The sequence below is a fragment of the Leptinotarsa decemlineata genome, unplaced genomic scaffold (assembly GCF_025532065.1).
Source record: "Leptinotarsa decemlineata unplaced genomic scaffold, Ldec_3_MD MMD2_tig00026317_RagTag_RagTag, whole genome shotgun sequence".
Classification (NCBI taxonomy): domain Eukaryota; kingdom Metazoa; phylum Arthropoda; class Insecta; order Coleoptera; family Chrysomelidae; genus Leptinotarsa; species Leptinotarsa decemlineata.
In genome coordinates, this window is record NW_027412686.1 from 867,137 (window position 1) to 882,837 (window position 15,701).

Consider the following 15,701-nt stretch of genomic DNA (forward strand, 5'->3'; position numbering starts at 1 on the left):
CCCCAACAAAGTTATCGATGCAGAAAGCGGAATTATCTGTCCTGACAATTATCCAGTTCGGACACATTCATCTTCTTGGAGAAAACCGATGACTTGGTTTTTGTGGCATTGAATTGAACCTGGTTATTTTCACCCCAATTCGAAATCACTTCTAGATCCTCATTAGGATATGTAACCTCCTGCTGCTGGTGAAGATGTACCTCCGTAGCCGATGTCCTGGAATCCAAATGGAATGAAGAAACAAGTATGATGTCAGCAAAGCAATATATTGGATTCCTGAAGATAAATCGTTATAAATAGTCTCTCTTGAGGAAGTAGATATCTACACAATGGTTGATACTGTTATAATCTGGCAACCGATTAGCATAAGGCTGCTTTTTCTCGAGACGACGTACCCAACAATTATGTATTTTGTGTATTGCCTATTTCGAAATAATGTGACCTGCGTCTTTAATTTTTGTAACCATTACGTACATTTGTAACAAATGAAAGACTAATGAAACCAATAAAACTTTATTATAATTTACTATATTTACGAAATATAGAAACATGCTCGAACCATATCAAAACCGCTTTTATATTCAATTAGTTGTAATGAGTTCCGAATCATTATCTAGTTTCACACAGTCGCCATTTTTTCCTCGTTTGATAATATGTGGAATCATTTTGGGAACCATTCTGAAATTAATATGGAATAAATATAGAAGTTATTGTGAATTTCTACGAAGATATCTTACGTAATACAATCGATCACAGGACACACAGACATACACAGGGTACATCCTGTACAATCATCGTTAACTTTTGGGATGTGAGTTTCTGGATCAAAGTGTATGGCTTGGTATCCGGAATCATTACAGGCCATGTAACATTTTCCACAATTTATACACATATCCTAGAAAAACATTAATTTTTATCAATTCATATTTTTTTTTTCATTGATACAACTATACGTATACAAAATTTTCGAAAAGATTACTCATAGGTATCAGATGTCAACAAGCGATAAAATGATAACATCGATTTCTAATAACTAAATAATACACACACTGTAATTATAAAAGTTGATCAGTAGAAATTCAATGAAATCAGACAGTTTTTAAATTGCCCAGTCAATACAGGTGTCACCTGTCGTTTATTTTTTAGTATCCACGTTATTGGCGTGGTTATCATGTAGTAGAATCAATCCACTTACAAATTGATAAATGCTCACGAGAAAACTATCTAACAGAAATTGAAATCATTCTGATGACTGTGTCGAGGAAAAATGAATACATATTGAGGAAATGAGATGAAATTCGAGATAAATAAAATGTAGGGTCTTTTCAGGAGGCGCTTCCTATCTTTTCAAACTGTGTGTGAGATACATTGAAATGTTTTATTCGTTCGAAAAACCTATTGATATCATTATGTTTAGAATAGATCATGTTAGCTTTTTGGACCGCTGTGGTTAACCGATGACCGCCAGCCCTAAATCTATACCATAAATCCGGAATGCATTGGACGCTCTCGGTCTTTTGGGTATGGGCCCAAATTCGACAATTTTGTTTGTTCACGCACACATTCATCCAGAAATAGGCCTCATCGCTGAAGATGATTTTTCGATTGAAATTAGGCTCAGTTGGCAACTGCTCCAGAGCCCATTCAACAAACACACGTCGTTGTCTATGGTTCTCCTCAGTTCAGATCAGAATGATACTTATTCATTTATCTTTTGATTTTCATAGAATTATTTTCCAGCAGTTCGACTGCATTAACCCTTCTCGATTCCATATAATTTCTAGAAACATGTGGATTCGTTTTTCGATGACATTCCAGGTTAGCTTCCCAAATTTCTGCCACCGCAGTTGTCGGTTTATTGGTCAAACCATCAACACTGATATAAAATCTTGGTAAGTATCGCTTGCGTGTTCGCAGTTATTTCTATTAAGTACTTTTCTTAGTTTTTCACATTTTGTCTTCAATCGAGGACCGCTTTCTCAGCACTGACGATGCCCAATAGGCTGAAACAGCTGTATACCGGTGGCTCTTAAATTGAAATCAATATGGGAATGATCAGAATGGTACTTATTTATTGATTATATATATATATATATATATATATATATATATATATATATATATATACAGAGATAAAAATATTAACGAGTGTGTAAGATATAAATCAAAAGGGGAAAATTCGTGGACAGAACACTCAAAAAATAGGGGCAAATCGCGGACACGTATTTCTGGCTATTGGCCTCACCAGCGCGGTGCAGCCAATTGCAAAGATGAACAACAACTGGTTACCAAAAATGAAAAACTTCACATATGCACGGCGTCACCAACAGGAGCTAACCGCACATTTGTGGTTTCAATTAGAAGACCTAGAATTCCCAGGCATCATCTAACATCACCACGTAGGCAGCTATAGCTACCTGCGTGACTTCCGGGTCCAGGATATAAATACAGAGATATAAATATCAACGAGTGCGTATGATATAAATCAAAAGGGGAAAATTCGTGGACAGAACACTCAAAAAATGATGTTAGATGATGCCTGGGAATTCTAGGTCTTCTAATTGTAACCACAAATGTGCGGTTAGCTCCTGTTGGTGACACCGTGCATATGTGATGTTTTTCACTTTTGGTAACCAGTTATTGTCCATCTTTGCAATTGGCTGCACCGCGCTGATGAGGCCAATAGCCAGAAACACGTGTCCGCGGTTTGCTCCTATTTTTTGAGTGTTTTGTACACGAATTTTCCCCTTTTGATTTATATTTTACACACTCGTTAATATTTATATCTCTGTATTTATATCCTGGACCCGGAAGTCACGCAGGTAGCTATAGCTGCTGCCTACGTGGTGATGTTAGATGATGCCTGGGAATTCTAGGTCTTCTAATTGTAACCACAAATGTGCGGTTAGCTCCTGTTGGTGACACCGTGCATATGTGATGTTTTTCACTTTTGGTAACCAGTTATTGTCCATCTTTGCAATTGGCTGCACCGCGCTGATGAGGCCAATAGCCAGAAACACGTGTCCGCGGTTTGCTCCTATTTTTTGAGTGTTTTGTACACGAATTTTCCCCTTTTGATTTATATTTTACACACTCGTTAATATTTATATCTCTGTATTTATATCCTGGACCCGGAAGTCACGCAGGTAGCTATAGCTGCCTACGTGGTGATGTTAGATGATGCCTGGGAATTCTATGTATTCTAATTGAAACCACAAATGTGCGGTTAGCTCCTGTTGGTGACACCGTGCATATGTGATGTTTTTCACTTTTGGTAACCAGTTGTTGTCTATCTTTGCAATTGGCTGCACCGCGCTGATGAGGCCAATAGCCAGAAACACGTGTCCGCTGTATATATATATATATATATATATATATATATATATATATATATATATATATATATATATATATATATATATATATATACAGCGTGACTTACGGTCGATAGTAGGTTAGACGTTTCTGGAAAACGCGCAAAGCATGATTTTTCGTTGCCACTTCTATCAAAAAGTCCTAGCAATTATATTTTTTTAGATGGAACATCCCGTATATTAATACATTTTTGTAATCGCTCTAGTATTTCAATACTTTTTTGTTGATAATGTCCTATACCTATCTCTATCTGTTTTCGAAATAAAAAATAAATTGTGCTAAATATGGTCCAAAACATAGCCTTAATTGAAATTAAGTACATCAGTACTCTCAATTCATGAGAAGTTGATATTTTGATGATAGTTTGGACAAACTCGAAATATTCAAATAACACCAAGAAATCGACTCCATATCATACAGGGCGTGCGAAAATTACTATTATTTCCATTGTGCATTAAAGTAGTCGAAAGTTCATTTTTTCAAATGAAACCCCCTGTATATTACTCGATAAATTTGAAGATGGTGATCAATGCTTCAAAATGATATATCATGTCCCTATACCTAAATCGTCAAGTTTTCTTAATAAAGCCGTTTTTGTGGAAAAATAGTTATTCACGTTTTACCTTCAAGTGTTGAAAGTGGCATTTGATTTTGTGACTGGAGATTATTGCAAAACGAGCGTCAGCAAGTGGAGCAAACTCACGAGCAAAATAAAATCACTTTTAACAAATGTATCATACAAATTGTTTTGTATAACGTTACTGCTGATAATAAAAAAAAATTATAGGGTTCATGGGATTTGAACACACGATCTTTGAATTACAAGGCATATGTTACAACTACATACGCCAACTCAAGTTATTTCAAGGAGGAATATTGGTTAGTCATGAAGGACTTTCTACAGTTGGACTGAATACTACTTCGTCATCGTCAGTAACTTCGCAGGGATTTAATATTAATAATAGCACGAACTGCATGTGTGAACTTTTCTAAATGATTTGTTGGTGGGTGTTCTGATTGAAGTGTTTCTATCAAAGAGATTTTCAACAACAGTTGTACAAAAAATAATTTTTAAAAAATTTGATTTCTAGGTAGCCGTGGAAATATCAAGCTTATGACAGTTTGGTGACTTTTATAAGTAATTGATAAATGGTTATTGACGGTGTTTCAAAAAATCGCCAAAAATGAATGCAAATATTGATTATTCAAAGGAAGTTCTTATGAAATTATTTATTATACACGGACAGTGATTTGATCACACTGATCAAATCATTGCCAGAACTTGTAGAAAATTCAACCAAATGTATCCTGAATTGACACCAATGAACGAGAGGAAGTTTGTAAGATTACAAAATAATTTCCTTAACTATGGCTCCATGTTAAAAGCGCCTTCAACATTTCCAAAACCTATTACTTCAAATGAGGACAATACTGTTAACGTTTTGGCATATTTTTATGCCTATCCAGAAGCTTTCATTCGCAGTGCAGAAAAAGATTTAGGTGTATCACATGCTTCAGTACAACGAATTTTGAAAAATCATGGAATGCATCCGTATAAATTTACCAAAGTTCAAGCTCTAAAAGCAGAAGACTTCGAACGTAGAATGCATTTTTGTGAATCCCTTTTGATTCATACACAGGAAGATCGGGAATTTTTGTCAAAAATAATTTGGCGACGAATCAAAATTTACGAGGGATGGTATTTTCAATAGAAGGAATAAACATTTTTGGGCTGATCATAATCCTCATGTTACAAAAGAAATGGGTTTTCAAGAAAAATTTGACCCGAATGTTTTCTGTATTCTGAAGAACAATAAAATTAGCTTTTTTATTTACGAAGACACACCGAATGCAGAGAGATATCTCCAAATATTAAGGACGACTGTAACCGATTTTCTTGAAAATTTGCCTTTAGAGGAATATAGGAATTCATGGTTTCAAGTGGACGGAGAGCCAGCTCATTCCAACCAGAAAGTTTCCAGGAAACTTGACGAACTCTTCGACGATCGTTGGTTTAGGCGTTTAGGGCCGTGGGATTGGCCACCGAGATCACCCGATCTAACGCCACTTGACTTTTTTTATGGGGTGTTTTAAAAGAAAGGGTATACAGTACTCCAGTGTATACCAAAGAAGAATTGCGACGGCGAATAGTGCGGAGTATTGAAGATCTGGATCCCCAGGAAATTGAAAAAGCAACCACAAGTCGCGTACAAAAAAACATTTTAAAGTGTTTAGAATGTAATGGACAACATTTTCAGCATTTATTGTGAAAATGTGATATTTTGTTTACAATTTTGTTATTTTGAATCATCCTATTCTGTTATTGTCTGTACTTTCACATATTTCAGCCCACAAAATCTTACTTTTTACCTAGAAATGACATTTTTGGTATAGTTGTTTCCTGGAAACATTGTTAAGAAAATTATTTTGTAACCTTACAAACTTTCTCTCGTTCATTGATGTTAATTCAGGATACATTTGCTTGAATTTTTCACACGTTCTGACAGTGATTTGATCATTTTTTTCATGTGTATAATAAATAATTTCATAAGAACTTCGTTTGAATAATCGATATTTACATTCATTTTGAAAGATGATTCGAAATACCGTCGATAACTCTTTGTAAATTTACTTATAAAAGTAACCGAACTGCTATAAGCTTGATAATTCCACTGCTACCTAAATCCAAATTCTTAAAAAAAATAATGTTTCTAGAAGAAGCGACTTTATTGAGAAAACTTGACGATTTAGGTATAGGGACATGATATATCATCTTGAAGCATTTTTTACCATCTTTCAATTTACCCAGTAATATACATGGGGTTTCATTTGAAAAATGAACTTTTGACTACTTTCATGCACAATGGAAATAATAGTAATTTTAGCACGCCCTGTATGATATGGAGTCGATTTCATGGTGTTATTTGAATATTTCGAGTTTGTCCAAACTATCATCAAAATATCAACTTCTCATGAATTGAGAGTACTGATGTACTTAATTTCAATTAAGGTTATGTTTTGGACAATATTTAGCACAATTTATTTTTTATCTCGAAAACATATAGAGATAGGTATGGGACATTATTAACAAAAAAGTATCAAAATATCAGAGCGATTCCAAAAATGTATCAATATATGGGGTGTTCCATTTAAAAAATAAAGTTGCTAGGACTTTTTGATGGAAGTGGCAACGCCGCAATGCTGAAAATATTTTAGATCGATAGAACAGGTAAGGAAATGTGAGAGGTGAAATTTTCAGAGAAATCATGCTTTGCATTTTCCAGAAACGTCTAACCTACCATCGACCGTGAGTCACGCTGTATATACAGTAAAATGGAATAACTGGGTCTTTCAGTCAAGAAATCAAAAATCAAAACTCTGCTTTACTTTGCCAAGCTTCCGCTTCTAGTGGAAAGAGAAAAGTGAAAAATATAAATAGATTTCTAAGGAATGAGAAATTTGAACAAATTTCAAATTTGAAAAGGCGTGTTAACGCTAATACGAAGGTACTGTGAGAGACATGTAGGATTTTTGTCATAAAATTCACCAAAATAATCAGAAATTTCAACATCATAATCAAAACTTATTCGTATAATAAGCCATTTTTTATTCAAATGAAAATGTCATTCTGAATATCAATGAAATCGAATAGAATACGCGACGTATTGGTGATGTATCTAGCCGCGTAAAGGAACGATATATTTCACCTTAAAATCCTATTGTTGAAAAATACGAGTCATTTACGTACTCTGTTCATAAATTCACGTTATTCTAGTGAACAAAACGATTTAATTTGGGAATGGATATTCTGTTCTTATATGGATGCATTCAGTTGAGAATATTTCAGGAAATAATCTTTACTCGACCTCCCGACCAAAAAATTTTCTCAGATAAATGTCAATTTTGCCCTCATGGTATTGCTGAATAACAAACGTCTGATTGAAAATGGAGATTCATCGAAAACATCACTTTCTATAAGAGAGACTTCATTTAATCACTTACATCATCTATCACAGCCACCACTTGCTCATTCGCATTTAATTTCTTGTAGGGTCCAATCTTGGAAAGCGATCTACCAAGAAGATCCAGAACCTTTGGACTGTCTTTTCTGCAACCAGCTTGGTTCTTTTGAGAGGATGTAATTTTAAATCCATCAGTATGATGAAGAATAGGATCGTCTCTCACATTTGATTCTTTATATAACTTAGATAAAAGTTCCTCCCTTTTTTTATGATAGGGCCCGAAGTGTGGTAATTTCTGAAAATTGATAAGAAAGATACATCAAAGTTACTCAGTTATTCAGAAAATCCGATGCAAAGTTTTCTGAATTACTTCGTATGATTATATGACTTTGGCTTTCTTTTCAGAACACAGCCCCTTTTTTCCAACTAGTAACAAACTTCGTGAGACTTGCAGCATAGAACACATCTACTAATTACTAATATCTAATAAATTTATATAAATGTAAAATAATAATTCATCGAATCTCCGTTCATTATATGAAATACACATTAATATTTTATTTCAATACACTTTGTTCAGAACAAGAAAAATATTTGATAGCCACAAAAATATTTTCAATATGAATTTTCACGGCATCCAATTTCATTACTAAACATTATACTTCACAATTGATTTGTTGAATATTCCTACTTTCAACTGTTTCAAGCATTTGAACTTTCACACGCAAATTTGTTTTCTCATTCTATGACAAAAAATGTTGCTTGAAATCAATTGCTAGTTGAAGTAAAACGTCGCTGTTGATAGATTTAATTTATACTAATTGATCATGGAAAACGTTTATACCTTTCCATTTTCGTCGAATAGTGAAATAACTTTTTTTCCTTTCTGATGTTTAAAAGTCGGAGGACTTTGACCTTGCCAACCTTGTAGTCTGCCATCCAAATACAGCATTGCTTTCAGTCCGGTACAGTAATCATCGATGACTGTGTAATCCTGATTCTGAACTGCGCTGCATACTTGAAATGCTGAAGCTCCACATTGTAAGTATTGGAAGGCAGTATACGCAGAATCGATTCCACCCGTTGCTGAAAGCATTCAGAAATTATTTCAATTACAAAAATTATCAAACTATCCATGATATGCAATGATTGAACTAGTTTTCAGAAAAGTACTGCTTGTTGCCCCAGATAAAACAACATTCAATGAAATGAAATGACAATCGACAAAACTTTATTGATGACTGATCAGAACGACGCGATGCATCAATTCGATATGCCTGAACCAATATTGAGACCTTCAGTACTTTTTTTTTCCAAAGACTCATCAAACAAGTGTTTTTGTACTATTCAATGGAATTGTAGCTACATGTAGGTAATGATATTTTTTTAACCAATATCAGTGACTGGCGATATCGCTCACAGGACCACATCCTGGTTCTCCACCAAAGGAAATGTTATATGAGGATGTTGAAACATCACAGAATCCAATGTATGCTTTTCCAGGAAAATAATTGATTTCGAACGATTTTCTAGATATTCATCCATAAGTGATTGAAAGTAGTTGCATTAGAAGCAATCGTTTGTGAGGTAGAGCCGTTTGCAAATAATATAATTTGAATAAGAAATTAAGTTGACTTGGTCCTTGTTCATAAGGTGAACAATTCATTCACAACTTTTAGTAAAAGTTTTTTTTTGATTTTCAATCGCTAGAGAAAACAATAAGATGTTTGTTGTTCATCAGATACCCTTGGCAGGAAGGAACCCCTTCTGAAATCTTAAATAGTGAAAAATTTGAAATATCAAATTGAAGAACATTCAAGTATACAATTCGTTAAAACTCTCATACCATGAACTCTTGAGGTCATCCAAATCAAAAACAAAATTATGTATCAGAAAATTTTGTAGTCAACCACTCCAGAATGGTTTTTCCAGCAAAAGGTGATTTACTAGGAAAATAATTCAATTACGCTATCCTTGATTCTGCCATCTGTCTTTTTATATATCAACAGTTATTTTTTCTCATATCTAGAGGTCTTGAGGTTTCACCCACATATCCACAAAAACAAGATATATTGTAAATACATATTCTCTATTGATTTAGCTTTCATTTTTCAGATTATGGAAGGTTACAAACCCAAAAAATAGTAGAAAGTATTGAATCCTCCACAAAAAAATGTCATTCAAAGAATAACTAAAAAGTAGTTTTACTTCATCTGATCATATTTCGAATACACTCCAGAAGCAAATTGAACTTTTCGTGATTAATAGTCTCATTAGTGGTTCAAATTAAACGCAATCATAATATACAGAAAGATAAGACTTACATTAATATACTTTCCAAATGATTCAACAAATATTCGAAATTCTATGAATGAAGATTTTGAAAAATTATATTTTTCTATATCTATTATTAATCTATATTTATTAATAATATAGCACTCTCGCTATGAGATATCTCTCACGCAACAAAATTCAACTTCCAAAGCGGCGTTGTAATACAAGTGAGACTAAAATTCACAAGAGTCCTGAATGGCAAGGGTTTAAATAGGTTTAAGTCTTTGGCGAGTGTTTGCAAGACCTTCGACAAGTGCAACCACACGCGAGGGCAATATATTGCTATTATTTACTTGAGAATTGACTTTCTTTTGATTATTTTTAAATACATGCGTAAGTTTGAAAATGTGTGACGTCATATCAGGGGAGGTTCTAAAAACGTGATAACCTGTGACAAGAACCACGGGGACCTAAAAGTTCTGAAATTCGTATGACGTAATTTACGGATGTGAATCACTTATTGTGATCTTTCAAAAAATTTTCTGTTCATTTTGATTTATCGTACATTGATTTTTTCCAATATACTCTGTAATAGTTCCTTGAAAAAATAAGAAGTATTATTATAAATACCTAATATCGGGAAGCTTGGAAACTTTTTGGCAATAGCTGAGACAGCCCTGAGACCGACAGGCCTAGTTGCGTTTCCACTAACTCCTCCATAGGTAGTCCTTTTATCCATTCCAACTGAAGGCCACGCCGTTGAATCTGGATTGATGTGCATCAGTCCAGATATGGTATTAATTGCTGTTACTCCAGAAGCTCCACCTATAAGAAAAAAAATTAAACAAGTACCAAACACACATACAGTTTTTTATTTCACATTGGAGTGTATCCAAAATGAAAATCAACATTTCAGTTTTGTTACATTTTTGGTTCAGTTATATTGCCTTAACCATACAAATTTATCTTTTTTTTCAGATATACCTGATATTCAGTTATACCTATAAAAAGCTACAGACTCTTGCCGTTTCCTTGATGTGAGGTGAAGCTGCAAGAAGAGCACACTAATTCAATAGCGCCTTCGAAGGTAATATTTACGCTGATTGGCGGATGAACAAGTTGAAGTTCTTGATTCTTAGAATTTGGCGTGAAATGAATCCATTGACAAGACTTCTCCTACACCAGAAAAAATATACTGTCTCTCGACGCGCATGACTGTGCGTTCTAATACCTAATCTTCATCTGAATTTCACTAGTTCGGACTTCCATTGTCTAAGTCTACTATATAAAATGATTTGAAATCCCTGAAACAACTAAAAAGAAGAATTAAAAATAAATAGCTGAAAATAACAATTACATTAAACAAAAAAACCTGAAATGGAATAATACTGAAATAAAATATAAGTAAAAATAGAACAATTGAACAAAAATGGAAAATAAAGAATTACAAAATGGAAATAAAGATAAAAATAAAAAAGGTTAGGAGATTTCAAGCCAAGTTAGTTCATGACGTTTCGATTGTTATTATTCACAATCGTCTTCGGGTGATGACTGGACTGGTTCCTCCAAGAGATGACTATTTATGGGTCGTTCGAGTACTTTCACTTATCCCCGCTTTCCATATTTTCCGCTTCACTGGTTCTGTGGGAGATGACCGTTTGGCGGAAGTTGGCCATTTTTCGCTTGATGATGGGTTTCCATATGTTGCGTATTTCTACGCTAGCTTGGCTGAATACGTTGTTGGACAACATGTATGCGGCTTCCTCGAATTTTCTCCTGAACCAATGTTCCTCTCTGTGTGAGATCTCAGCTTGGGACTCCTCGATGTAGTGTTGATGGGTCCAAACATGGTCTGCTATTCTCAGGTTTCTCCTCGCTGTGTGTGTTTATTTTGCTTGGCAATGCGAACATTCAGAGCCCGAAAGCACGGTCTAATAGAGTCTTGATGATTCCTCTTTTAGTTGATTAATGGTGGTTAGATTCGTGGTTCAGATACTGTCTCTTGTGAGTAGGTTTTCGGTATACAGATGTTTCCCACTTAGTGTCGGTCCTCTTCACCAAAACATCTAAGAATGCCAATTCGTTGTGGATTTCCTACTCCATTGTGAAAGTGATGAAAGGTCTCACGCTGTTGATGTCTTTCAGGAAGGCGTCTAGTTCAGTATTCCTATGGTTCCATAGTATAAAAATGTCGTTAACATATCTCAACCAGACTCTAGGTTTCTCGTGGGCTTCTTCAATGGTCAGAGTTTCAAACAACTCCATATATATGGCAGTCCCTCATCTTATGTAAAGAATTCGTCCTTCAGTTGGAAATAACAGTTTCGTACACAGCATTCCATAATTACTTCTATAGGTAGATTCGTTCTCTCTTTCAGGTTCCCGTCTTCGGATAGCTTTCTCTGTATGATTTGGAGTGCTTCTCCGACCGGAACGTTGGTGTAAAGGCTTTCCACGTTGAAACTAATTAGTTGATATTCCTGTGTGACTTCGATTGACCCTAGTAGTTCGACAAAATGCCTTGAATTCTTCACAAAAGTCGATGTTTTTCCTTGTAATGGTTGTATTATGGAAAGTAAAAATCTAGACAAGTTTTACTAGGATGCTGTGTACGAAACTGTTATTTCCAACTGGAGGACGAATTCTTTACAAAAGATGAGGGACTGCCAATGGGATCGCCACTTTCGCCAGTCATAGCCAACATATATATGTTTGAAACTCTGGCCATTGAAGAAGCCCACAAGAAACCTCGAGTCTGGTTGAGATATGCTAACGACACTTTTATAATATGGAACCATAAGAATACTGAACTAGACGCCTTCCTAAAACACATTAACAGCGTGAGACCTTCCATCACTTCCACAATGGAGAAGGAAATCCACAACAAATTGCCATTTTTAGACGTTTTGGTGAAGAGGACCGACACTAAGTGGGAAACATCTGTGTACTGGAAACCCACTCACACTGGACAGTATCTGAACCACAAATCCAACCACCATCAATCATCTGAAAAAGGAATCATCGAAACTCTATTATAACGTGCTTTCGGGCTCTGTAACACGAAGGAAGGTCTCGAGACGGAACTAGACATCATCAAAAATGATCTTCAACGGAATGGCTACTCCAAAGCGATGATAGAAAAGATTTTGGCTGAAAGACAGCAGGAGCCTAGCAAGGAACAGAAGTCGTCACAACCAGTGCTTTCACTTCCGTACATCAGAAGATTATAGGAGAGGATAAGCAGAATGGGTTCCAAGTACAACATCAGAACCTGCTTCAGATCCGATAACACTATCCGTAGCAGCCTCATGAAAACCAGGCCACCAAACACGGACTGCGATTCCAAGAATTGCATCTAGCGGATACCCTGTGAGTGCGGAAAATCCTATATTGGTGAAACTAAGAGGCCATTGAATGTTCGCATTGCCAAGCAAAATAAACACACACAGCGAGGAGAAACCTGAGAATAGCAGACCATGTTTGGACCCATCAACACTACATCGAGGAGTCCCAAGCTGAGATCTCACACAGAGAGGAACATTGGTTCAGGAGAAAATTCGAGGAAGCCGCATACATGTTGTCCAACAACGTATTCAGCCAAGCTAGCGTAGAAATACGCAACATATGGAAACCCATCATCAAGCGAAAAATGGCCAACTTCCGCCAAACGGTCATCTCCCACAGAACCAGTGAAGCGGAAAATATGGAAAGCGAGGATAAGTGAAAGTACTCGAACGACCCATAAATAGTCATCTCTTGGAGGAACCAGTCCAGTCATCACCCGAAGACGATTGTGAATAATAACAATCGGAACGTCATGAACTAACTTGGCTTGAAATCTCCTAACCTTTTTTATTCTTATCTTTATCTTCATTTTGTAATTCTTTATTTTCAATTTTTGTTCAATTGTTCTATTTTTACTTGTATTTTATTTCACTATTATTTCATTTCAGATTTTTTTTGCTTAATACAATTGTTATTCTCAGCTATTTATTTTCAATTCTTCTTTTTTTTTTTAGTTGTTTCAAGTATTTCAAACCTCACAGATCATTTCGTAAAACCCAGACTTCCATTCCTGTCGTTTTGTCTTTCGTGTTGCCCAACACTTGTTGCGTATGAGCAGCTTTAAAAGACACTTTCATATTCAGTTCAACCTATCCGTTGGTGTCGTATTTGGTTCGTATTAAAGAACTGTAAATTTAGAGACTCCATATTTCTGAAAAGTTGAGGATTTACAACTACGACCATTGTCTAACAACAGAAAATGGCGGGACTAAATTTTCTTATCCACAGACTTGTCACGTTCACCTTGAGCAAGTAATCCTCGACTTTTTTGAAAAACAAATTATCATAGTCCAAAGTTTTTCTATACAAACCAAAAAAAAAACAAACGAATCAATTGAAAATTATGAAGAATTGAAAATGAAAGTGGCTTTCAAAACTGCTCGTACACTTCGAAAAATATCTTGGTCAAACTGATCGGACTATAATAACTTGCTACAAAGTACACGTTTCACATATTCGATTGCATGGACCAGAAAAATCTAATGTCGCTCAACATGCCATAGAGAACGATCATACCGGTTCCTACATGACAACCGCAAGTTTTTGACTGCCTTCGAAAATTTACAAATCGATAAATGTGGAAAGATCTATGAACGGCGACAAAGATATCATTCCTAACAGTCTTTTGCGTTTACTCTCTCCCACGTAATATATAGAAGGTATATGAAGCTGGGATGATTCTGCAACCATGTTAGGAATCACACGTTTAAAGGTAACACCTCGTTAGTCCTTAGCTCGTACAAGTTTCTCAACTTCCGAGAGTTGTCGTTTGTATAGGGGCGACAGCTGATTAACGAAAAAACAGATTTTAAACAGATTCTCAAACAAATGGTATCTATCAAATAGATATTGAAATTAGAAACAATAGAAATATACTAGAAATAATTTCAGTGACTTTCATTATGTGAGGAGGTGTATCGTTCAGATGCATATAAAACATCAACAGCAACAGCCGTAGAATTCAATCTAAGTCATCTCCTGATTATGCGAAACGCGCTTCGGGCGAGGTATTTTTATTCTGGTGTAGAAATTGTGGTTCGTTAATTTAGAATTCCAGCCTCAGGACTAAACTGTACAAGGTATATCAACGATGCCTGGTTGGCGATTCCTGCTTTTCTATGCGAGATTAATAACGCCCCGGATAAATGTTGCTGAAAATTTTCTAAAATTAACTACCGACATATGAAATATCCAAAAATATATTATATATCTGAACTAGTTGTTGCCCGCGGCTTCGCCCGCGTAGAATTTGGTTTGTCACGTTAAGTTTCGTGACAGACCATTTTAAACAAATAGTTGGTATATAGATAGATCATGACCTTGAACAACACATAGGGTAGGTTTCCACGGTAACGCGGGTAAAACAGCGACGAACAGCTAGTATTGTATATGTGGAACCCATTGATTGACTGACACTCTCATATTAATAAACGTACAGCTGAAGCTACTGAACCTAGAATCTTGAATTATACTGATTGTTTCTCTGTACAGCGTATAAAAGCACCAAAAACGAAAATCAAGAATTTTCACCTCCAAGGAGAAAAATAGGGGTTCAAAGATAGTATTGAATTTCGTCAGTTTTTAAGTTGGACACCGGAAGTTTTGGGTTAATAAAAAAATTATCGTAACTATTTGTTTGAAATGGTTTGTCACGAAACTTAATGTGAAAAACCAAATTTCACGAGGGTGAATCCTTGGGCAACAGCTAGTAATTTATATTTTCACTTTAAAAATACAGTAAAAAAAAATATGCCAACTGCCCTAAGTAATGAATAGCTTCGAGAATCGAATTATGTTACCTAGAAAGAAATTTTGCAAAACTAACACAACAGTCAACGACATCTGCCCTCACGCGTCTGCTCGCGTTGGGGCGCGCTTTCGGCGATGGCCCTTCATTGCTTAGACCGCCCCTCTACCCCCGCGCATCGTCACCCGTCGTCTCTCAGTAGATGCGACGCGTAATGGCTTACTGCTTTGCGTCAAGTTAATCTCATCGTGAAAACTTTCAAACGATTAGTTCAAAAT

General features: G+C 35.5%; 1 protein-coding gene across 2 annotated transcripts in view; it reads right to left on the reverse strand.

The window, feature by feature from the left end:
- Positions 1–497: 497 nt before the first annotated feature.
- The window catches only part of su(r) (dihydropyrimidine dehydrogenase su(r)), a 67,316-nt gene continuing 52,112 nt past the window's right edge, over positions 498–15,701 (reverse strand). For both annotated transcript variants that reach the window (XM_074181888.1, XM_074181887.1), the window contains exons 13-17: positions 10,242–10,436; positions 8,182–8,423; positions 7,378–7,632; positions 738–895; positions 498–678 (exon numbers count right to left, since the gene is read on the reverse strand). In XM_074181888.1, the coding sequence (XP_074037989.1) occupies positions 582–678; positions 738–895; positions 7,378–7,632; positions 8,182–8,423; positions 10,242–10,436 (947 nt within the window). In that variant the 3' untranslated portion in view covers positions 498–581. The remainder of the gene's footprint in view (positions 679–737; positions 896–7,377; positions 7,633–8,181; positions 8,424–10,241; positions 10,437–15,701) is intronic.